Source organism: Triticum urartu, chromosome 4A, assembly GCF_056163025.1.
Source record: "Triticum urartu cultivar PI428250 chromosome 4A, HENAU_Tu73, whole genome shotgun sequence".
NCBI lineage: Eukaryota > Viridiplantae > Streptophyta > Magnoliopsida > Poales > Poaceae > Triticum > Triticum urartu.
The window spans coordinates 487,585,898-487,608,898 of NC_141876.1; the positions used below are offsets into that span (position 1 = coordinate 487,585,898).

The 23,001-nt window shown below is 44.4% G+C and overlaps 2 protein-coding genes across 5 annotated transcripts; one reads left to right on the plus strand and one right to left on the minus strand.

The window, feature by feature from the left end:
• Positions 1–377: 377 nt before the first annotated feature.
• On the plus strand, positions 378–5,336 carry PCK1 (phosphoenolpyruvate carboxykinase 1). Of its 2 annotated transcripts, XM_048715742.2 has the most exons (12): positions 378–619; positions 747–1,023; positions 2,214–2,431; positions 2,533–2,686; positions 2,787–2,972; positions 3,052–3,350; positions 3,636–3,809; positions 3,911–3,976; positions 4,075–4,253; positions 4,348–4,517; positions 4,613–4,781; positions 4,874–5,336. In XM_048715742.2, the coding sequence occupies exons 1-12, from the start codon at positions 487–489 to the stop codon at positions 5,015–5,017; spliced, it is 2,169 nt and encodes a 722-aa protein (XP_048571699.2). In that variant the 5' UTR covers positions 378–486; the 3' UTR covers positions 5,018–5,336. The 2 variants fall into 2 exon arrangements, with proteins under 2 accessions (XP_048571699.2, XP_048571700.2); XM_048715743.2 differs by lacking the exon at positions 378–619 and having other exon boundaries at positions 742–1,023.
• Positions 5,337–7,096: 1,760 nt separating this feature from the next.
• LOC125552248 (uncharacterized) lies at positions 7,097–12,332 on the minus strand. 3 transcript variants are annotated; one of them, XM_048715740.2, is made up of 6 exons: positions 11,898–12,331; positions 10,708–10,888; positions 9,297–10,633; positions 9,120–9,199; positions 8,881–9,019; positions 7,097–7,911 (listed from the first exon to the last, which is right to left on the minus strand). In XM_048715740.2, exons 3-6 carry the CDS (start codon positions 10,618–10,620, stop codon positions 7,406–7,408), a joined length of 2,049 nt encoding a protein of 682 aa, XP_048571697.2. In that variant the 5' UTR covers positions 10,621–10,633; positions 10,708–10,888; positions 11,898–12,331; the 3' UTR covers positions 7,097–7,405. The 3 variants fall into 3 exon arrangements, with proteins under 3 accessions (XP_048571697.2, XP_048571696.2, XP_048571698.2); XM_048715739.2 differs by having other exon boundaries at positions 9,297–10,643; XM_048715741.2 differs by lacking the exon at positions 10,708–10,888 and having other exon boundaries at positions 9,297–10,643; positions 11,898–12,332.
• Positions 12,333–23,001: the final 10,669 nt, after the last annotated feature.

Below are 23,001 nucleotides of genomic sequence, written 5' to 3' on the forward strand. Positions count from 1 at the left end.
CAACGCCCCAAATCGCGCAGTCTAGCCTTGCAGCGTTTTCTCGGTGTGACAACTGCGCATGACGCGCACCCTCGATCTGCCGTGCTCGAGATAAGGTTGAGCGGTGTTCGGCGGCGCATGGGTCCACCGACGCCTGACCCGTGCGGAGCGCAACCGATCGGTGCGCGTGATCGGCCGCCCGATTTGAATCCTTTGCCACAATTCCAAAATCAACCCATCTTACACACCATCCTAAATAGCCAAAAAAAAAATCACCAGTCCAATCGTTTTATTCCACACTACTAGTACTATATCACAATTCACACGCTGTGGTTCCTTTCATCATATGGGTCACAAGTCACAACCCAACGCGGGGGCGTATTCGTCCCCCATCTGAACTCATTTAGTGCGCGCGATGAACTTTGGTGGTGATTTCCCGCACCCGCTTTCACCACAAGCTTCCCTTCCCTCAAGCCAACCCGAAGGGCATGGTCAAGTAACCTAACCATGGTTAGCTCCGGCCCCTTTAAAAGCCTCCCTCGCCGGGGCTCTACACATCTCTCACTAGCTCCTTGTGCCGTCGTGTGCCACCGCCACCACCCCCCTACTGCCTCACGTACCCCTGTTCTCTCCTCTCCTCGTGCGTGCCTCGTACAAATCCTCTCTCTTCCTCTGGTTCTTGCTCGCACCAATGGTGCGTAGCGTAGCGTAGGATCGCTGGGTTGCTAATGTTGGTTGTTCTTGTCGTTGTTTTCTTGGAAGAGCAGAAGAAGGCGGGGCGGCCATGGCGGCGCCGAACGGGCTGGCGCGGATCGACACGACGCACCCGGAGAAGAAGGCGGCGGCGGCGGCGGCCAAGCACGAGAACGGGATCTGCCACGACGACAGCTCGGCGCCGGTGCGGGCGCAGAACATCGACGAGCTGCACTCCATGCAGCGGAAGCGCTCGGCGCCCACCACGCCCATCAAGGACACCGGCGCCTCCCCCTTCGCCGTCGCCGTCTCCGACGAGGACCGCCGGAAGCAGCAGCTCCAGTCCATCAGGTCAATCAACGGATCAATCCTCTCCTCTCCTCTCGCGCACCCCCGTTCGCTTCTGCCTTTGCTTCTACCCTGACATGATAAAAGCGGCCATTAATATTTTCTTGGCAATTATACAATTAATTGGAGAATGGCGAATATTTTAAGGCCTCCTTTTATTTGACGCTTTGCTTTTCGCTGGACTTGGGAAGAAAGAACGGAGGACGGGACATGCACGATAATAATCTTCTACTGTACTTGTCCATTTGACCGCCACGTGCGCGTCGGATGACGGCAATATACGTCACCGCTCGGTCCACCCTTGAGCATTTCGCCTATAGACACTGGACGCTGGGCCATAGTTTTTGTTTTTACAGAAAGTAACACCAAGTTAAGAAGGAAGAAGAAGGAAGAATATAAAGTTTTTTATTTTGATGAGACGGGAATAGTCTGGATGAAACTTTTTAGGCGAGGGGTAAATCCGTAAATGAATTGAATTGAAGAAAACTGGAATCACTAGGGCAGAAAAAAAAGAGGGCTGTGACGACGATCACCCCGCTGGTCGTTTTCCAACCAAAAGTGCCTGTGCCACCGTCGCAATAAAATCTGCGCCACATCTTCTGGGCATGGTTCCACGTATGTATTCACGTGGCCTCATGCCTGCATCGAAGTGCCAAAATGTCACTTAAATAGTTTTGTTCTTATCGCACCGCAGAGAAGTCCCATATACTAAAAGCTCGCACCACAAAGTTTGTTCCTTGATTATTCATACTACAATACAAAAAATAACAAGGGCGGCAACATCTTTTCTAGAGCGTAATGTCAGCACAAGCATTCTAGGAAGCGCACAATCACAAAGGGGCGGTGGTTCACGCGCGTAGCGGACACGATCGCGCACGCGATCTGGGATGATGCACGCATGGGGCCGGCGGCAACTTGGGCATGGGGGTGCCGGAAACATTGGCTTGACGCGACGTCGCCGTCGCCGTCGTGCCGGTGCAGCCGGCCACCGTATTCCCAAGAAACCTCGTGTCCTTTTCGTATTAGTTCCTCAAACACTGTCTTTTTTTGGTCTAGCTCATCGCGTACATAGATCGATCTGCTGCGTTGACAAATGAGCTCGCGTTACATGGTGAACTCACTGCCGGGTGCAATTTTAGTTCTGATGAAAATGGTTTTGTACCACATGCAAACTGACGCTGTGATGGATGCAGCGCGTCGTTGGCGTCGCTGACCCGTGAGACCGGGCCCAAGGTGGTGAGGGGCGATCCGGCCAGGAAGGGCGAGGCCGCCGCCAAGACCAGCGCGCCGGCGGCCGCGCCGCCGCCGCCGCAGCCCCATCACCACCACCACCACCACGTCGCCCCCACCATCAGCGTCAGCGACAGCTCCCTCAAGTTCACCCACGTCCTCTACAACCTCTCGCCCGGCGGTACGCGCCTGTCGTCTGAAATCTGTTAAGATATCTCTGCATGCCGTGGCCCGTGTGTTCTGATGCTGTGTTCCAAACAACTCAAAAAAAAAAAAAAACAGAGCTGTACGAGCAGGCCATCAAGTACGAGAAGGGGTCGTTCATCACGGCCACCGGCGCGCTGGCGACGCTGTCCGGCGCCAAGACCGGCCGGTCGCCCAGGGACAAGCGCATCGTCAAGGACGAGGCCGCGGCGCAGGAGCTCTGGTGGGGCAAGTGAGTGCTCTGCCGCCATAGCTGAACTGAACATGTGCTTCTTCCTTCTTCTTCTTCCTTCTTCTTAGTCTTCAGACAAGTGATGAACATGTAATTGCAGGGGCTCGCCGAACATCGAGATGGACGAGCACACGTTCCTGACCAACAGGGAGAGGGCCGTGGACTACCTCAACTCCCTGGACAAGGTGTACGTCAACGACCAGTTCCTCAACTGGGACCCCGAGAACCGCATCAAAGTCCGCATCATCTCCGCCAGGGCCTACCACTCGCTCTTCATGCACAACATGTAATAATAATACTACCACTTGCAGTACGTTTTTTACAGTAAGAATTGTAGTAGTGACCACTCATGGTATGTGCATCAGGTGTATCCGGCCGACGGAGGAGGAGCTGGAGAGCTTCGGCACGCCGGACTTCACGATATACAACGCCGGCAAGTTCCCCTGCAACCGCTACACGCACTACATGACGTCGTCGACGAGCGTGGACATCAACCTGGGGCGGCGGGAGATGGTCATCCTGGGCACGCAGTACGCCGGGGAGATGAAGAAGGGCCTCTTCGGCGTCATGCACTACCTCATGCCCAAGAGGCGCATCCTCTCCCTCCACTCCGGCTGCAACATGGGCCGCGACGGCGACGTCGCCCTCTTCTTTGGACTCTCAGGTACGTTCGTTAACAGAACGGAACAGACCCATCATCCATGGATGGATCCGGCCGCAAGAACGCTGCGGTGCCGTTACCTGCCCAATCGCATGCACCTGACTGACGCCTTCGCCTTGCTCATCAGCCTGTCCATACCATACAGCTCTAGTTTCGTTATCGTGTGATGTCACTTTTTCAGTTTTCCAAAAATATGAAACGCATTTTTTGTCTGCATTTGCCACATGTTTTGTGAAAAAGTTGGGAAAATTGATTTGTATTTTGTTTCTCTCGCAACAACAACAACAGGTACTGGAAAGACGACGCTGTCGACCGACCACAACAGGCTCCTGATCGGCGACGACGAGCACTGCTGGAGTGACAATGGCGTCTCCAACATCGAGGGCGGCTGCTACGCCAAGTGCATAGACCTCTCCCGGGAGAAAGAGCCTGATATTTGGAACGCCATCAAGTTCGGAACAGGTAGCTCTCTCTATCTCTCTGGTCTTTTCAAACCTGAACAATTTAACAGTGGGAATCGTATTTGCCGTGGCTTGCATCCGACTGAAATGTTCTTCGTGCAGTGCTGGAGAACGTCGTCTTCGACGAGCACACCCGCGAGGTGGACTACACCGACAAATCTGTCACAGGTAAAAACCCATCATTATCGCCAACCACAGATAAAATCTGACAGAAATCACGTAGCAAAGATGGTAGTAATAACATTGCATCCCGGACCGTATCGCAGAGAACACCCGTGCCGCGTACCCGATCGAGTACATCCCCAACGCCAAGATACCGTGCGTCGGGCCGCACCCCAAGAACGTCATCCTCCTGGCGTGCGACGCCTTCGGCGTGCTCCCGCCCGTCAGCAAGCTGAACCTGGCGCAGACCATGTACCACTTCATCAGCGGTTACACTGCTCTCGTAATAACACTCTGCTAAGCATTCGTTGATTCACCAGCTTGTTTGTTCCTCAGGGATGCCTCTCTGATCGCTTTTGCCATCGTCATCGTGACAGGTTGCCGGTACAGAGGACGGCATCAAGGAGCCGCAGGCCACCTTCTCGGCCTGCTTCGGCGCGGCCTTCATCATGCTCCACCCGACCAAGTACGCCGCCATGCTCGCCGAGAAGATGCAGACCTACGGCGCCACCGGGTGGCTCGTCAACACCGGCTGGTCCGGCGGAAGGTGCGATCCCTGTCTATCTTATCCTTGCAATGCGATTCCTCACGACCACCATGCGTATGAGATGATGAGCTGACCCTGCATTCGTCGCTGTCCAGGTACGGCGTCGGCAAGCGGATCAAGCTGCCGTACACCAGGAAGATCATCGACGCCATCCACTCCGGCGAGCTCCTCACGGCCAACTACCAGAAGACCGAGGTCTTCAGCCTCGAGATCCCCACCGCCATCGAGGGCGTGCCGTCTGAGATCCTCGACCCGATCAACACCGTAAGCCCTCTTCAGCTCATCCAGCCATTTTTCTGCTTTGGTTGCTTCTCTTCTTGTGAGCATGCACTGAGCGATTGCTTTCTCGCGTGCAGTGGACGGACAAGGCCGCGTACAAGGAGACGCTCCTGAAGCTGGCCGGCCTGTTCGGGAAGAACTTCGAGGTGTTCGCCAGCTACAAGATCGGGGAGGACAGCACCCTCACCGAGGAGATCCTCGCTGCTGGACCCAAAGTCTGATTTCCCATGAAGCAGATGAAGAGTGCGATGTGAAGGAAATGTGTTTTTTTCAGAATAAAGCGGTGGTGTGTGTGTGCTGTGTCTAGGTTGATGATGATGATGACGAAAATCGGGTCCATGTGCGGGGGGGTACTAGTAGACTTGGTTCCGTATATTTTTCATGCGCAATGTTAGTAGTTTCTGTCACAGATTGGTGCTTGTTTTGGGTATGTACAGATGCACTGTGCTTTCAGATTTGGAACTCGGATCGGTCTGCCTGATAAGAATCGTGTGACCCTATGTTCTTCCCTGTTAATGCATAACGCCATATTATTCTGCTTGGGAATGTGCCTCTTGTCTTGTATACATCGCTTTTGCTAATTTCCGACCTCCTGAAAATCTTGAAATCTGAGTCCTGTTAAACGTACTGATAAGAAAACACAGGCTACTCTGGATTTTTCTATAAGATTTCAAAACAGGGCAATTCTCCGCGGATTGAAGAGAGAGCTTCTTGAAGTAAAAATAAAGTGAGGTTCGAGCCTATGAAATTGAGGGTACTCTACATGAATGCAATCAATAGGATTTATTTTTGTTGCTAAAGCAACCAATAGGAATTTAGCAACCCTAAATCCTCCAAAATTTCAGTGAAAATCCTACAATCCAAAGAGACCCTTAGAATTCCATAATACTGTCTAAAATTGCATTCTTTTGAACGTGTGCAGTTTTGTTATGTAAATTGTTACAATAAAATGAGGTTGGGACGATGATGGTTAGATACTGATCGAAAAATGTGGCTGAGATTTGAAATAATATAGCAGGTCACGTATGAATAGATGATAACCCATCACTGGTGCTTTTGCTGCAAGATAGTCAGATAATAAGGACTCTCATGCCTAGCTTTATTAAACCGGAAAAGGACTTGCAGACCAGTGCAAAATGGCTTTTAATGCAAAAATAGTAGATAGAGAAACCACTGCGGATCAGACGAACAACTTTTTAAAAAATGGAAAGAAATGCTGGTCATATTAAGACTTCGTGTAGATGGTCAGACTTAAACTTTTACTGTATTGCTACTAACAGAAAACAAAAGAGAAGTCGTATTCGCCGTACATCAGATGTACTGAAGTACAGGTTTGGTACGACACGGTTTGGACAAAGCGAGCTTTCCTTTTCGTGGTGATGGAGTAGCTAAAAGTCAGCAATAATTTTAAATCTAGCAGGCGAGAGCATGATGTTTTGACAAATCACAAGTTCTTTGATTTCCCTTGCTGCTGCCTCCAAGATAGAGCCGGTGCGCGCACGCGAGGTAGACCAGTGTGGCTACTTCATGTCATCCCTACGGGTTTGGAGACTTCAGTTTCAGGCATAAAAGAGTGATGTTGATCAGTATCTGTTTCTACAAGAAATGAAGATGGAAACGAGCCAATAAACTTTGTGGTGCTGAAAAAAAAGCAATGCCTCCTTTTGACATGACAGGTTTTCTCTTCTTCTGATTGTTTGCATCAAAATTAAATGTCTGCGCCGGTAAGTAGAAGTGGTTGCAAACGTGTTTTGCCCCTTGTTTACGGTGCAGCGTTTGCAGTCAATTTTGACGATCGCAACCAAATGGAAATAGATTCTGGTCACTTGAAAAAGGGGGGATGAGTGGAGACGAAAGTCATAATCACAGAATCTTGTTGAACCAATAGATAAAATACAACTATTTTTTTCTTCTCTTATATGGGTGTATGAAGGCTTCAAGTTAAAAAAAATCCTTATCTTTTTAGTGTGGGATGTTGAAATGTGCAAAACTCATACAATAACCCGTGCAAGTAGAACATCAGTTCATAAAATAGTGAATATATGAAAGAAAGTAGTTGAATGCAAAACCGATTCCAAACACACGGTCATCATTTCAGTTCAAGGCACAGGATAGCAGGTGTGCTTTTGACAGATATGTAAAATGCTGAACTCCTGGTACGTGTTTGCTTACAAAGAAGTTGCTACAGAATGGATGCGAAGAAGCAAAACCATCATCGAATTTGATCATAAATTTTTTATTCTCAAAACGATCATAACATTATTGACTGCTAAATGTTCTCTCCAGAAAGATACAGCCAGTGGAAGTATGAATGCCTTTATCTTTGCTTTCTATAAAAGTAGTTCATGTACAGATTATCCACCAACACTGCAAGGGTGGTTCTTTTCTTTTTTACAAAACCCTTCAATGGAGTTAACTATTTGAGTTAACCCAATTACAGTCTATAATCAACATGAGACAAGTGGTTAGAATCCTAAATCCAATTATACACAAATGTTCTAAATTATAGTATAAATTTACTACCTTGCAGGGTAGCTTCGATCTTCATACAGCTTTATGGTTCAGAAAAATACATCTTCAGACAACTTTCATCCTTCAGTCATCATCTGTCAGCAATCAGCAGTATCATGGTTTTCATGCCCAGAACAATTCTCAGAATCAGTTTCCAACTCTGATGCCTCACCTTGCAACTTCATTTCCTCAGATATCTGATCATCATGGCAGTAGCCTTCGACATTCACCGCCGGTGGCTCACTGTGGTCATTCTCCTCGCCATCTTCACTAGACGATGACATGGAGATCGCCTCAGGAACTAGACGTGTCAGCCTGCTTGAAGGTAATCTTGCTATTTTGGCCCCTCCAGATCTGATCTTGGACTCGATGGCCTTGATCAGCGAAGCTGCCTCCTCAACAGGAACAACACGAGCACCACAAGCAAGAGCTGTAGCATGCACAAGAGGGTGTGGACCTTTTTCTCGCCTGGTCAGTTCAGACACAAGACCTGGCAATGGACCTAAATTACAAAAACTTCTTTTTGGTTGTCTGATGGGTTCTGCAGGGCGGTATGAAATTGGAACTGCTTCGATAGGTGCAGCCAACAATTTGTACTGTCCATCTGTAGCCCATGGAAATGAACATATATCAGTCAATGCCTTGTACTGCTTTGATCTATTAAAAGTTGAAAAGACTAATGTGCGTGTGTGAAAGCCTTAAACAACAGTAGCTTCGTGTGTTGATTCATGAAAAACAGTATAACTTGTTTTGAAGCTATCTGCAATAGTATGGGACTATAAATACAATAGTCATTGACTCTGAGGACAGAAACATTTTAATTTGCAGTATGTCCAAATTTTAAAATGTTCCAGAATCAGCACTGAAAACCTGACCAAACTATTTGCAAAGCTATGATATACAATTTACTATTCTGGACATGGAACATCTTAAAGGATGAAACCACAGATTCAAAAAATGATGAAAATTACTCTCATTTCCGGTCTCAGCTTCTAATTTGACACCTATCCTGAAAGATCAATTTTCTATGTACACGTCTACTATTTATGTTCCATGGGTTGGAATTGTGGGCTTACCACCTAGGTACCGACAAGGGGAGGGTTGTGTGCATCAATCAATGCAAACGCCGAGGGTTTTCCTCCTTCTCGAAAAAAAGGAAGCGACAAGGGCAGGTCATGGTCAAAGGAAACCTATACAAGTTTTATCATAAGTTCTATCCATACTGAATTTCCCATGTTCCATCTTACTCCTTTCCTCTTTCTTAAACAAGTAGAATTGCTCCCACTCAATGAAACCTGCTGTCGTCTTAAAAACACACAAGTAGAACTACTTGGCATGGAAACATGATAACCCGTCAATCTATCATTAACTAGACCAAATGGAAACATTAGATTTGTTTTTTCAAAATTACTGCAACAACATGCATGATACTCCCCTCCGTAAAGAAATATAAGAGTGTTTTTTTAGTGATCTAAACACTCTTATATTTCTTTACAGAGGGAGTACTTCTTTGCTGGGAAGATAAAGTTATAAATATTTATTCTGTAATCAGCACAAGAAAATGAAATCTAACCAGCAGAAGCTCCAGGTGAATTCCTCGGCAAAGGCATGTGAAGCGTCAGAGGTATAGCAGGAATAGCAACTGTAGTTTCTTCAGAATGTCCATGATAGGTTGAATGATTTCCCTGTGTTGCCCGACTCGAAGTGCTATTCTGCAATTAGAACTACAAATAAGAACCTTGTAACCCAATAGGAAATATCAAATGCTGTGGAGAATATCACTGAAACAGATGAGGAGGTTGGCAGGGTAACCTGATATTTCTCAGGACAGTCCTCCTTTCTGTTCTCAGCATGCAAATAGGAACATTCTGATCCATGCCCGCATTGTCTCCCTGTTGATAGAACATGCAACATTTGTTATAAACAGAAGAGTTTATAAGCAATAAGTTACTGGGTTAATTGATAGCATCTTATACATAGTGTATTTACCACTTGAGGTGAAAGCACACAATGACGGATGATTGCTATCAGAATTAGCTAAGCCGGAATCAGTCAACAGGTTGGTAGGAATGAACATTAGTTTGGACACAGACTCTTGAAACATCGTGAGCTGCGAAGGTGTTGTTTTCTGTTTGGCCACATCTGAACATTGCGAAGCACTCATAGTTTTCATCTGTACGACCTTATGTTTACTTTCACTACCAGAAACTCCACGGTGCGGCATTATTGGATGACAACTTTTGACTTGAGCAACCTTCTCTGCCGCCTCTTTCAAGGCAGACATCGCCACATGGTAAATTTCTTCTGTGACTGATCCTTCTTTCGCAAATTTTATAGCCTCCTGACATAATTGGTTGTAAAGTACAGTGAGTGAATCTGTAGAATTACATTGAATCCCTGCACTGTATTCCTCAACCTTCACTTCATCAGGATCTGAACTCTTTGCAGCAAATTCAGCATTTTCTCCAGAAGTAATGTTCGATGTACTAGGGGCCTGTTTAGAAGATAACAACGAATGATTATGCTCCTTCTCAAATTTAGATACCATCCATTTTCCAGAGTTCATCTTTTTCACTACAATCATAGCTTTGCAACCAACTCTGGTTATCATTCTTGGGCGCTTCGTTTTCCCTTCGTCTGTGATCTCTTTCTTGGCTCGAACTTCACGGAAGCCTTCCTTGGAGCACACAATCTGGCGAGAAATGATTGAATTATCACGTCTTGAACGGCAATACCTGCTAATACGCGCACGGAAACCATTAAGCCTCGCATAATTTATATAGAACAATTTCGCGGCTTCTTCAGAATCAAATTCCATTCCCTCAGCCGGTTCCTCAACAGAGTCTTCCTCGGTAGAATGTGGCTTTTCAACTGGATTAAGGTCCTGATGTGCTGACCTAATATCAAGTTTTCTTGGTGGAACTGATCCATGATTATGGGTTTTCACAAATTTAGTAACTACCCATTTGCCAGGATCAATTTTTTTTATCATTATCATAGCCTTGCAACCAACTCTAGTACCTGTCCGTTCTTGCTGTTTTTGGTCAGGGTGGAGGCCTTCACAGTTACGTGTTTCATGAAATCCCTCCTTTGAGCATACAATACGACGAGAAATGATTGAATTATCACGTCTGGAGCGGGTATACCTGCTGATCCGAATTCGAAAACCTGCATGTCTCGCATACAAGCTGTAAAAATCCCTTGCAGCATCTTCAGACTCAAATTGCATACCTTCGCAAGGTGTCAATTCTGTGTCATCTTCATGTCCAATTAAAATTTCTGCTTCTGATGGTTCATGTGATGAAATCTCCATAACAGTAAAGGCTCTGGGAAGTCCTGTTAAATCATCATTTTGCTCATTGTCTCGTTTTGATTCAAATTGTTCTGATTAATAATATACCTTCCATAACCAGTATCCACCGTCACAAATCTATGTCGATTTTCTTCAACGTCTCTTACTTTTGAACAATATAATTACAACAATCACCAATGTGGCGTCTTAGTAGATATCATTGTGCTGCACGGCAGCACAGATATGGCCCTATCTTCAAACTTGTTCACATGGTACGCAGAGTGCAGAACTGTAAAATGATATAAATTTAGATGATATAAATCAGATATTACCGAAAAAGGCTTTCGCCCCGCTTTATAAATAAAGCAAACCGCCACGAGCACATACAAGGACTAGTTCAGAAACACACGCCCAAGAAACACAACAAATAAGTTCAGAGGTACCGCTAAGGGCACAGCTCAACAAGCCCAAAACACACACGACACACAAGATAGGCTCATCCGGGGCTAAGGCCGGAGAGCAAGATAGACGACTAATCAGGCTCCGGTGGGATCAATCAGATATTGCAGCAAGCAGGATTGCATCTTGGTAATGAAATTTTCTAGGAGCCACACCAAGAAAAAAAAATCTAATAATCGCAAAAAAAGTACTGTATTCTTACCATTCAAATTTTGAATACTTTGTCATAATGTCAATCGCTGACATTCAGAAACCAAGTTAGGCATGCAAAGTTTCAGTTCAACGATTTCAATTTAAGCCACACGGTTCTAAGTTGAGTAGTACTACGACTTTTGGTTGACCTGTCAAAGGAAACTTATTACAGGTAAAAGACAGCCTTGGCACTGTTAAAGATACATTTTTCTCCTTCTATTCGTTGGATCTTTTGAGACCCTTTTTCTACTTTTATGGAACTTTGTACTACTGACTGTTTACTTCCATTGATGATGATGACAGTACTAACAAGGACCCGCACTAGTAGCTGTCTAATATGAACCTTACTCTGGTACACAAGCCAAAATAGCACACGATCCTCCGGCGCAGCCGCCGCACCTAAGTTCTTATTATGGGCAGACACGGAACTGATCGAACGCTCAGAACTGTTTCAATGATTGAGCCCATGCGCGGCAAGAAGCCAACAGCAACAAAAATTCCATTTATAGGCATGCATGAAATCAAGGTATATATCACGCATAAAGCAAGAAAACGATTAACTTCAGCCCATATAAAACTAGAACAACAACATCAGAATAAAAGTAAAGAAACGGAAAGACTTTTATGTGGAGGAACTCGGCACGCACCTGCATAAGTATTGCTCCCGATAATCCCCAACCCAGCTCAAGAAAACCGATGAGCCGGCAACCAAGAAACGAACGGCCCGAGCGGTTGCACGGGTGGATACGACAGGTGGTGGGGGCGGTCAAATCGAACCCAGGCGCGACGTCCAAATCAGTACGGAACGCCAGGAAGGAGAAGGAGAGGAAGAAGAAGAAGCGCGGAAGGGAGGAGAGGGGTTAGGCGTGGAGAAGTCGCGGCGACTGCTCATCGTTAGCATTAGGGAAAGGGATCACCGGTGGGATTAGTGGGGGGATGGAGGAGAATTCGGGAAGAATTTTTTTTGATTAAAGAAAGGAGACGGCCGGGACGCGAGTGGGGGAGGGAGACGGCCGGCGAAGGTGGTGGTGGATGAGGCCGGATCTTCGGAGCGCGAAACGGACGGCGGAGCGTGGAGCGCGCGGGAGTGGCGGAGGGCGGGGATCTCGAGATGTTCGTGCGTATCCGCCCGCCCAACGGCCCAACCGTCCAAGTGGATAAACAACTCACGGTGAGGCGGGCCGTGATGCTGACGTGGGGGTCGTAGACTAGGGACCCACTCGCAGGGAGGCTGTTTTGCGCCGGGGAGGGGATTGGATGAGCGTCGCCGCCGCGTCCCTGTCATTACCCGGCGGCCGTGCTCTTTTCCGTCTTGGAAAGTTGTTGATTTTGTTTGAAAAATCAACCCCGGTTCCCGGACATCTTTGCGACCTCTGATGGAATGAGAAATAAAGGGTGTTTGTTTCCATGGATTTATTGGTCTATGGACTTAAATAAGTCTCTATAAGTCCCATCTAAATCAAATAGGAGGGATTTATAGGGATTTAAAGTGGATATTTGGGACTTATAAAATAAGACTCTCAAGGAGGGACTTATAGTGACTTATAGTTATAATATAGTCTTATAGAGACAAGTCCCAGGAATCAAACAGGCAGAGACTTGGACTTGGGACTTATAAGTTGGGACTAAAAAAAGTGTTAGGACTTATGGACCAAACAGGGCCATAGTCACGAGGCATTTGGTAGACCACATCGTTTTGTCTCCCTAACTTTACTAAGACATGTTAAAAATTACTCCTCCGTCCCATAATATAAAATGCTTTTTACACTGGTTTAGTGTCAAAAAATGCCTTACATCATAGGACTAAGGGAGTATGTTCTGTATATAGTTCTCCCGCAAAAAAATGTTCTGTATATAGTTTATAGTTTGGTAAGTGTCGTAGTCTTAGTTCGCAGGTGTCACACAAAACGAATTAGAGCATCTACATGCGCGGTCATCAAATCCGAGCCCTCAAACGCTAGCGGACGCGTCCGCAGGCATTGATTGGCTAGTCCTCAAATCGCGTCGTCCATATCCGTTTATCTCATATCTGATCAAAAAGTCACTTTGGAACCCAGGTACATTGGAGCCCTATTTTTTGAACTGTGCCAAAATGCTTTTTTGAAGTTTTAAAAAATTCTGAAAACAAATCAACATGTTTATATGAATGTATATTACACATGTGCAAATTTTGATGCTGAAATAAGTAACCATGTGAGTTACACAAAAATGACAAAATCGTGGTTTTGGAAAGATGAACAGTGCATGCATTATTCACTATTTGAAAATCACCATTTTGTCATTTTTATATAGGTCGCATATTTACTTATTTCATTACCAAACTTTACACATGTGTAATATACATCCATATGATCACGTAGAATTTTTTTCAGAATTTTTTGAAACATTAAATGTGATTTTCAAAGTATTTAAAATAAGGTCCTCCAATACACCCGGGTTCCAAAAATCCACTCTCATATCTGATGTCTTATATCCATACTAAACCATGCAATATGGATAAAATTGTGTACATCATGAAACAAACATAGAATCCGACATAGAAATGCACACTTCGTTCACCAACGGATCTCCAAAAGGCCGCCAAAGTTCACATAATGCATATAAACAACGGACAAGTTTAAAAACTACATCTAAAAACTTGAAATTAAAGTGGAGACGACGAATCTTCACCACTTCCTCGCCGGCCCTTTTCCTTTCTGGTCGACGCCGCAGCTGTACGCATCGGCGGCTGGTGGTAAATCGTCCAAGTATTCGGAGGAGGCGTCGTGGTCGTAGTCGTCATTGGAGGTCGAGTCGAAGAGAACGATGAGCCATTTGAGCCATCGGACGGCCCTGTCCTGTTGCTGCTTGAGCTTCGCCACCTGGGTCGCCCCCGCCGCCTCGTGCTCCGACTGCTCAATGGCAAGCCGGAGCGCCTTGGTGTTCTTCCGATGGAGTCGCTAAACGTCCATCTCCGCCATCATAAGCGACTAGCGATAGACCCAAGCAAGGAGCCGCTCATCCTCGTCGGGCTCCGCCGTGTCCCTATCACTTGCTAGTTTCCTCTCGCGGTGGGTGGCGCGTGCCTCCGATTCTAGCGTGTGCGTCCGAGCCGGAGTGGCGGGCACAAGCACCCACCGCTACCCTTGTGGACCAGCCGTCTGCGGGGTAGGGGACAGCGCGGGAGCGGCGCAAACTGCACAGTGAGGGATCCCGTGCTGGCTATACGACACACTTCGGCTCCGCCTACTTAAAAAATTGACCCCCCCCCGTTGGGTACGAGGGGCGAGGAAGAAATACTTCCTCCATAACTCAAAGTGGGCCTCGCATCCCAGAAACATCTCGTAAAGGGCGACGAAGCCAGAGATATGCAGAATTGATCCAGGGGTAAGGTGATGGAGTTGGATCCCGTAAAACTCTAGTAGGCCCCTTAGGAAAGGGTGAATGGGAAATCATATGCCTCTTAGAAGGAAGGATACAAAACATACCCTCTCATCCTTGCTTGGTGTAGAAAAGTTCTCTGCAAACGCTTCGCCGTTCATCGAGGTCAATCCAGCCCAGACGGGTATGAGATCCGCGGCTGGGAGGTACCCTTGCCACTGGAGATCGCACAGCTGAAGGCGTGAAACGGAGCAGCTGCGCCAGTCACGTGGGAGTTGGCCATGAGGGCGCGAGGATGAGCCAGTGGCGCCGGCCATGTGCCTTGAGGTTTTTCTGAGCGGGATGGGATTTTCTTTCTTAAGGATGAATGAATCACTCGATGCGCCCTTGGCCTATTTTATAGGCATGTTCTCTGGTCCTGGGAGGGTGTTCTTGTAAAAAAACACCAGTCTTCTCACCTTCTGGCAGACGCATGGAAATCGAGGGTCGCTGATGGTAACTGGAACTACATCGGTATTTCCCTGGAGAGGGAGGGATGATGTAGCACAACGACGGTAGGTATTTCCCTCAGTTATGAAACCAAGGTATCGAACCAGTAGGAGAACCAAGCAACACAACATAAGCAGCACCTGCACACAAATAACAACACCTCGCACCCTGACGTGTTAAAGGGGTTGTCAATCCCTTCCGGTGTACAGCGCCTCAAGATAGGCAAACGAACGTGAGATAAATTGTAATAGATTGATAGATCGAACGCCAAATAAAATAAATAAAGATAAAACACAGCAAGGTATTTTTGTATTTTTTGGCTTAATAGATCTGAATAAAAATGCAAAGGAAGAGTAGATCGCAAGGCAAATATATGAGAAAGAAGACCCGGGGGCCGTAGGTTTCACTAGTGGCTTCTCTCGAGAAAAATAGCAAACGGTGGGTAAACAAATTACTGTTGGGCAATTGATAGAACTTCAAATAATTATGACGATATCCAGGCAATGATCATTACATATGCATCACATCCAGGATTAGTAGACCCACTCCTGCCTGCATCTACTACTATTACTCCACACATCGACCGCTATCCAGCATGCATCTAGTGTATTAAGTTCATGGAAAAACGGAGTAATGCAATAAGAACGATGACATGATGTAGACAAGATCCGTTTATCTATATGGCGGTAGATATACATCTCGTCTTTTTATCCTTAGTAGCAATGATATATACGTGTTGGTTCCCTTTCTGTCACTGGGATCAAGCATCGTAAGATCGAACCCACTACCTGGCACCTCTTTCCGTTGCAAGATAAATAGATCAAGTTGGCTAAACAAAACCCAAGTATCGGAGAAGAAATACGAGGCTATAAGTGATCATGCATAAAATAGATCAAAGAAACTCAAATACTTTCATGGATATAAAAACATAGATCTGATCATAAATTCGAAGTTCATCGATCCCAACAAACACACTGCAAAAGAGTTACATCATATGGATCTCCAAGAGACCATTGTATTGAGAATTCAGCGAGAGAGAGAAAGCCATCTAGCTACTAACTACGGACCCGAAGGTCTACAAAGAACTACTCACGCATCATCGAAGAGGCACCAATGGAGGTGGTAAACCCCATCCGAGATGGTGTCTGGATTGGATCTGGTGGTTCTGGACTCTGCGGCGGCCGGATGAATATTTCGTCGATGCCTCTAGGGTTTCTGGAATATTGTGGTATTTATACAGCAAAGAGGCGGTCCGGGGGGCACCCAAGGTGGGCACAACCCACCAGGGCGCGCCTGGGCCTCATGGCGCGCCCTGGTGGGTTGTGCCCCCCTCGGGTCACCCCCCAGGTGCAACCAGGGCCCATTGCCTTCCTTCTGGCCCATAAAAAATCTCCGTAAAGTTTTGTGGCATTTGGACTCCGTTTGATATTGATTTTCTGCGATGTAAAAAATATGGAAAAACAACAACTGGCACTTGGCACTATGTCAATAGGTTAGCACCAAAAAATGATATAAAATGACTATATAATGATTATAAAACATCCAGGATTGATAATAAAATAGCATGGAATAATAAAAAATTATAGATATGTTGGAGACGTATCAACATCCCCAAGCTTAACTCCTACTCGTCCTCGAGTAGGTAAGTGATAAAAACAGAATTTTTGATGCGGAGTGATGTTCATCAACTCATATCATATTCTTTTCTTTATAGCATGGACATTTGGGCTTTTATGTGATTCAAAGCAATAGTCTAGTTTTGACATAATAATTTAGATACTCAAGCATATCAACAAGCAACCATGTCTTTCAAAATATCAATGCTAAAACAAGCTATCCCTAGCCCATCATGCTCAAACATTGATCCATTTGTGAAACACACTCGAATATTAACTACACTCAATACTTGAGCACGATCATATTGCCTCCTAGTTGGTGCTATTATGAGAGAAGATGGAGACTCAAATTTAAAAAAAATGCATAAAGTAAAAGAAAGGCCATTCGCAAAGGGAAGTGGGGATTTGTAGAGGTGCCAGAGCTCAAAGCAAAAAATAAGAGATAAAAATATTTTGGGAGGTGTACCCATCCCACCAAGGAAAACGACTTAGAGTTCCCAACACTTTCAATGCTAGATATGCCATAGGCGGTTCCCAAACAGAAAATAAAGTTTATTCCCTTTTCCACCATAACTTTCACTTTCCATGGCTAACCGTATCCACGGGTGCCCTCCATACCAACACTTTTCAAGAAATTTATTATTTGACAACATAAAGTAAATTCATTTTTTTCATTTCAGGACTGGGCATCCCTAATACCTTTGCCTTACTCTCGTGCAATGACAAGTGAATAAACACTCATCTTGAGAATAACACATCTAGCATGGAAAATATTAGCCACCCCTCACCGCTCCGCGAGTGAAACAAACACACAAAAGAGAAGTTTATTTTGAAAATTAGAGATGGCACATGCAAATTTGCTTAGAACAACAAAAGAATACCGCATATAGGTAGATATAGTGGACTCATGTGGCGAAACTGGTTTAAAGGATTTTGAATGCACAAGTAGAGGTCATACTTAGTGCAAAATGAAGGCTGGCAAAAAGATTGAGAAGCGACCAACCAAGAAACGAATAAGCATTAAGCATAATTAACACCGAATAATGCACCACAAGTAGGATATAATTTTCATTGCATGATTATTGACTTTCGTGCATGCATAGGGAATCACAAACCTTAACACCAATATTCCTACTAGAGCGCAATTACTCATCAACATAACTCACATATCACATCATCATATCTCAAAACTATTACTAAGAATCAAGTTTATTTTGTCCAATGATCTTCATGACATTTCCTTTTTCTTTATCCTTCTTGGATGTCTATCACTTGGGCACTAATTTTCATGTGTTGCTTTTCATAAGCTCGAACAAATATAAGTGAAGATCATGAGCATAACAAATTTTCTTTCTCTCAAAATGATTTAAGTGAAGCAGGAGAGAATTTCTTCAAAATTTTACTAACTCTCAAAAAAATCTAAGTGAAGCAAGAGATCATTTCTTCAAAAATTAACAAAGCACACCGTGCTAAAAAAGATATAAGTGAAGCACTAGAGCAACTCCTAGCTCATAAAAGATTTAAGTGAAGCATAGAGAGCAATTCTAACAAGTCATGACATAATTTTGGCTCTCTCAAATAGGTGTGTCCAGCAAGGATTGATGATTTAAAACACAAAATAAAACAAGCAAAGACACATATCATACAAGACGCTCCAAGCAAAACACATATCTTGTGACGAATAAAAATATAGCCTCGAGTAAAATACCGATAGTTGTTGGAAGAAAGCGAGGATGCCACTCGGGGGCATCCCCAAGCTTAGTTGGTTGCTCATTCTTGGATAATAGCTTGGGATGCCGGGGCATCCCCAAGCTTAGGCTCTTACATCCTTCCTTCATCCACCGTAAGATAACCCAAAACTTGAAAACTTCAATCACACAAAACTCAACAAAAATCTTCCTGAGATTCGCTACTATAAGAATAATAAACCACTACTATAAGTATTGTATCAAACCAATTAATATTTTGTTTTTGTATTATATATACTTGAAAGGATCGAGAAGAGGTTTCTAGAGGGGGGTGATTAGACACTAAGTGCTAAAAGTTGCAGTTTTTAATTTCTTTAGGTTGAAGTGGAGTTTTGGCACAAGTTTAACAACCACAATACATATCAAGCAAGCATGCAAAGAGTATATGAGCAGCGGAAAGTAAAGCATGCAACTTGCAAGAATGTAAATAGATGAGATTGGAGTGTGCAAACGCAATTTGGAGACACGGAGATTTTGTCGTGGTTCCGATAGGTGGTGCTATCGTACATCCACGTTGATGGAGACTTCAACCCATGAAGGGTAACGGCTGGAGACTTCAACCCATGAACTCCTTGCTCTTGTGCTTCAAATGATAGTCTCCCCAACACTCAACTCTCTCTCACAGGATATGGATTTGGTGGAAAGAGGATTTGAGCGGAAAGCAACTTGGGGAAGGCTAGAGATCAAGATTCATATGATAAGAATGGAATATCTTGGCCTCAACACAAGTGTAGGTAGTTCTCTCTCAGAAAAAGTAGGTTGGAAGTGTAGGTTTGTTCTGATGGCTCTCTCCACGAATGAAGAGGTGGTGGAGGGGTATATATAGCCTCCACACAAAATCTAACCGTTACACACAACTTGCCAATCTCGATGGGACCGAATTGATAAACTCGGTCGGACCGATTCAGCAAATCTAGTGACCGTTAGGGTTTTCGGTGGGGCCGACTGGATCAACTCAGTGGGACCGATGTGCTAGGGTTAGGGTAAATCCAAAACTCGGTTTGACCGATTACTCAAACTCGGTGGGACCAATTTGGGTAATAAGCGAAACAGAGAGTTGTCCAAGCAAACTCGATGGGGCCGAGTTGCATATCTCGGTGGGACCGAAAATATTGCAATGGGTAACAGAGAGTTTGCAAGCCCATCTCGGTGAGACCGAGATCCCATCGGTGAGACCGAACTGATTAGGGTTTCTGGCAGTGGCTATGTCAACTGAACTCGGTGGCTCCGGATAGAAAGAATTGGTGGGGCCGAGTTGGATATTTGGTGTGGGACATATTTGGAAGTGAGAAAGTGGTTGAGGGCTTTGGAGCATATCACTAAGCACTTTGAGCAAGCAAGCCATTAAGCAACACCTCATCCCTTCTTAATAGTATTGGTTTTTCCTATAGACTCAATGTGATCTTGGATCACTAAAATAGAAAATTTAGAGTCTTGAACTTGGAGCTTGAGCCAATCCTTTGTCCTTAGCATTTTGAAGGGGTTCCACATCCTCTAGTCCATGCCACTTCATTGTTGAACTTATCTGAAACATACTAGGTAAAAGTGTTAGTCCAACAAGAGATATGTTGACATTAATTACCAAAACCACCTAGGGAGCACTTGTGCTTTCAATCTCCCCCTTTTTGGTAATTGATGACAACATACATCAAAGCTTTAGATAAAGATATAGAGAATAGTAAGTAAAGCTTTGGAAAGACATGTAACATGCATAGGCTCCCCTACATGTGTGCAATCATGTGAATATGGAATATAGGAGCATGTGAATGCATAAACATAACAGAGTAAGCAATGTGTTACATGTATCTTGGCTATATGCATCAGAGCAAATGATGTGAATATGAGAAATGTACCTTCATGCTCATGAGTCCTTGCAAACAATATGTACATCAGCAAGAATTTCTCATACGCATGACTGTGATGCATATACTTACCTTATGGTCTTGAGTTGGCTTAGGATGGGATGAACCTACATAAACAAGGTTAGATAACACAGATACACCTACTGGCCAGAGCAAACAAAAGAAACCACAATAGTACCAAGACTAGGATGACATGTAGAGTGAGTACTAAGTACCACATTGGATATAGACATGTCCCCAAAGGTAAAGATGTGCAATAAATTCAAGGATTTCCTCCCCTTAGATGTCTTGCTCCCCCTGAATCTAGCATGGGATACTGGGAGAAGATAGGGAACAGAAAATCAGAGCAAAATTAGAGCTCAAAGGAAATAAACAGAGCTAATGCAAATGAGCAAATATGAACATGTATTTCCCCTCTTGAAGACATGTGACTTCTCTCCTCTTGAACACCAAGCATCTGGGTCCTTGATGATTACTCTTTCTTCCCTTGAGTATTCTCTCCCCCTATAGATATGATTAAGCTTTGATGTGATCTCTCTCTCCCCCTTTGACATCAATTTCCAAGAAGGGTTCTTCTAGATTTTTTCATGATGGGTTTGGTCCTTGAGTCACAGAACAAAGCAGCAAGTTGAATGGGATGCTGGTCGAGGACAAGATTCATTGAGTGGAGCTGGATAAAAAAGAATGCAGAAACAAGTGGCAAGATGTCTTTCCTGTAGTGAAATCGGTGACACCGAGTTGTGTGGTTCGGTTGTACCAAGAGAATTCGGTTGGATCGAAAGCATCAGACCAGTGAGACCGAGTTCAACGCAGAGAAAACATTTGTCACCTCAACTCACTAGACAAGTAAGATCTCACAAGAATTTGCAAGGAATTAACTGAAAGATTTGCAATGAATTGGATGCAAGGAATGCAGAACAGAAAATAAAAGAGAAGGAACTAAAAAACATAAGTCTAGATGAAGTTGGAAACAAATATGCATGAGACAAATGCAAGAGCACACAAGAGAACTTCATCTAGAATTGGTCGGCGACAAAGTCACCTATGTTAGAGTATATTGACTTAGGAGTCAAGTGAGATCACTTGATCATAGGTCATACTCATCGTTTAAGCTCAAAATGGGATTACCATTTTTCGTTTAAGCTTTTGATGTATTCACATCTTGTCGAGTTGCTTTAACTCATGACTTGGAGTAAAAGCTTTCTAAGATGGAATAACATACCTTGGGTGGTGGCGTTGCTCATGATCATGTAGTTGAACTTGTGTGGGTTGCTCAAGGTTGATGTAGCTCATCAAGAGTTGGGAGCACCACTTGGAGTTTGAGTTCATCTACATACATGGCTTAGTTCTTGCAAGGAAGAGCACTAGTGTATCCAGAATGACAATCATGAAACTCAACATAAAGTTTGTCAAAGGATATGTTTGAATGGTTGCGTGCTTCCTTGTCTTCATCCACCATTCTGTAGAGACTTGGTGATATAGAAATTGCTCAAAATGTGAGTGAGTTGCAATCTCATAGATTTAGATTCATCCAAGTACCTACATGGGTTAGATAACATGCAAGGTGCAAATATATCCAAGACATGAGATAGTCAACATAAGAGAAATATCAAGGATTAGTCATAGGCTCATGCCTTGCATGTATCAAATGGAGTTCCTACTCCAAGTTTGAAGCATCAATGATGTTCAATTAACCTCTTAACCTGCAAAACACTTTCTCATCAAGTGGTTTCGTGAATATATCAGCTAACTGCTTTTCGGTGCGAACATGCTTAAGTTTAATGTCCCCTTTGGCAACATGATCTCGAATGAAATGATGACGAACTTCAATATGCTTAGTTCGAGAATGTTGCATGGGATTGTGAGCAATCTTAATAGCACTTTCATTGTCACAAAGTAATGGAACATGTTTCACATATATCCCATAATCTTTAAGAGTTTTGGTCATCCAAAGTAATTGAGCACAACATGATCCAGTGGCAATGTATTCCGCTTCGGCGGTGGATAATGATACCGAGTTTTGTTTCTTGGAAGACCAAGACACAAGAGATCTACCAAGAAATTGACAAGTAACCGAAGTGGACTTTCTATCAACCTTGTCACCGGCATAGTCCGAGTCGGAGTAGCCAACAAGATCAAAGGAGGCCCTCTTTGGATACCAAATGCCAAAATTTGGTGTATGGATTAAGTATCTCACTATCCTTTTCACGGCCTTAAGATGACATTCTTTAGGAGCGGCTTGATATCGTGCACACATGCACACACTTAGCATAATATCGGGACGTGAAGCACATAGATATAACAATGAACCAATCATAGAGCGATCAACCTTTTGATCAACCGGTTCACCATCTTTGGTTAAATCAAGATGTCCACTAGTAGGCATGGGTGTAGTCATACCTTTGCATTCTTGCATATTGAACTTCTTGAATAAGTCCTTGGTGTACTTCATTTGAGAGACAAAGGTACCTTCCTTAGTTTGCTTGAATTGCAAACCAAGAAAGAATTTGAGTTCACTCATCATTGACATCTCAAACTTCTCCGACATTAGCTTTCCAAACTTTTCACTAAAATGAGGATTAGTTGATCCAAATATAATATATCGACATAAATTTGGCACACAAATAGTTCTCCATTAAACCTTTTAGTAAAAAGAGTAGAATCTATTTTTCCAAT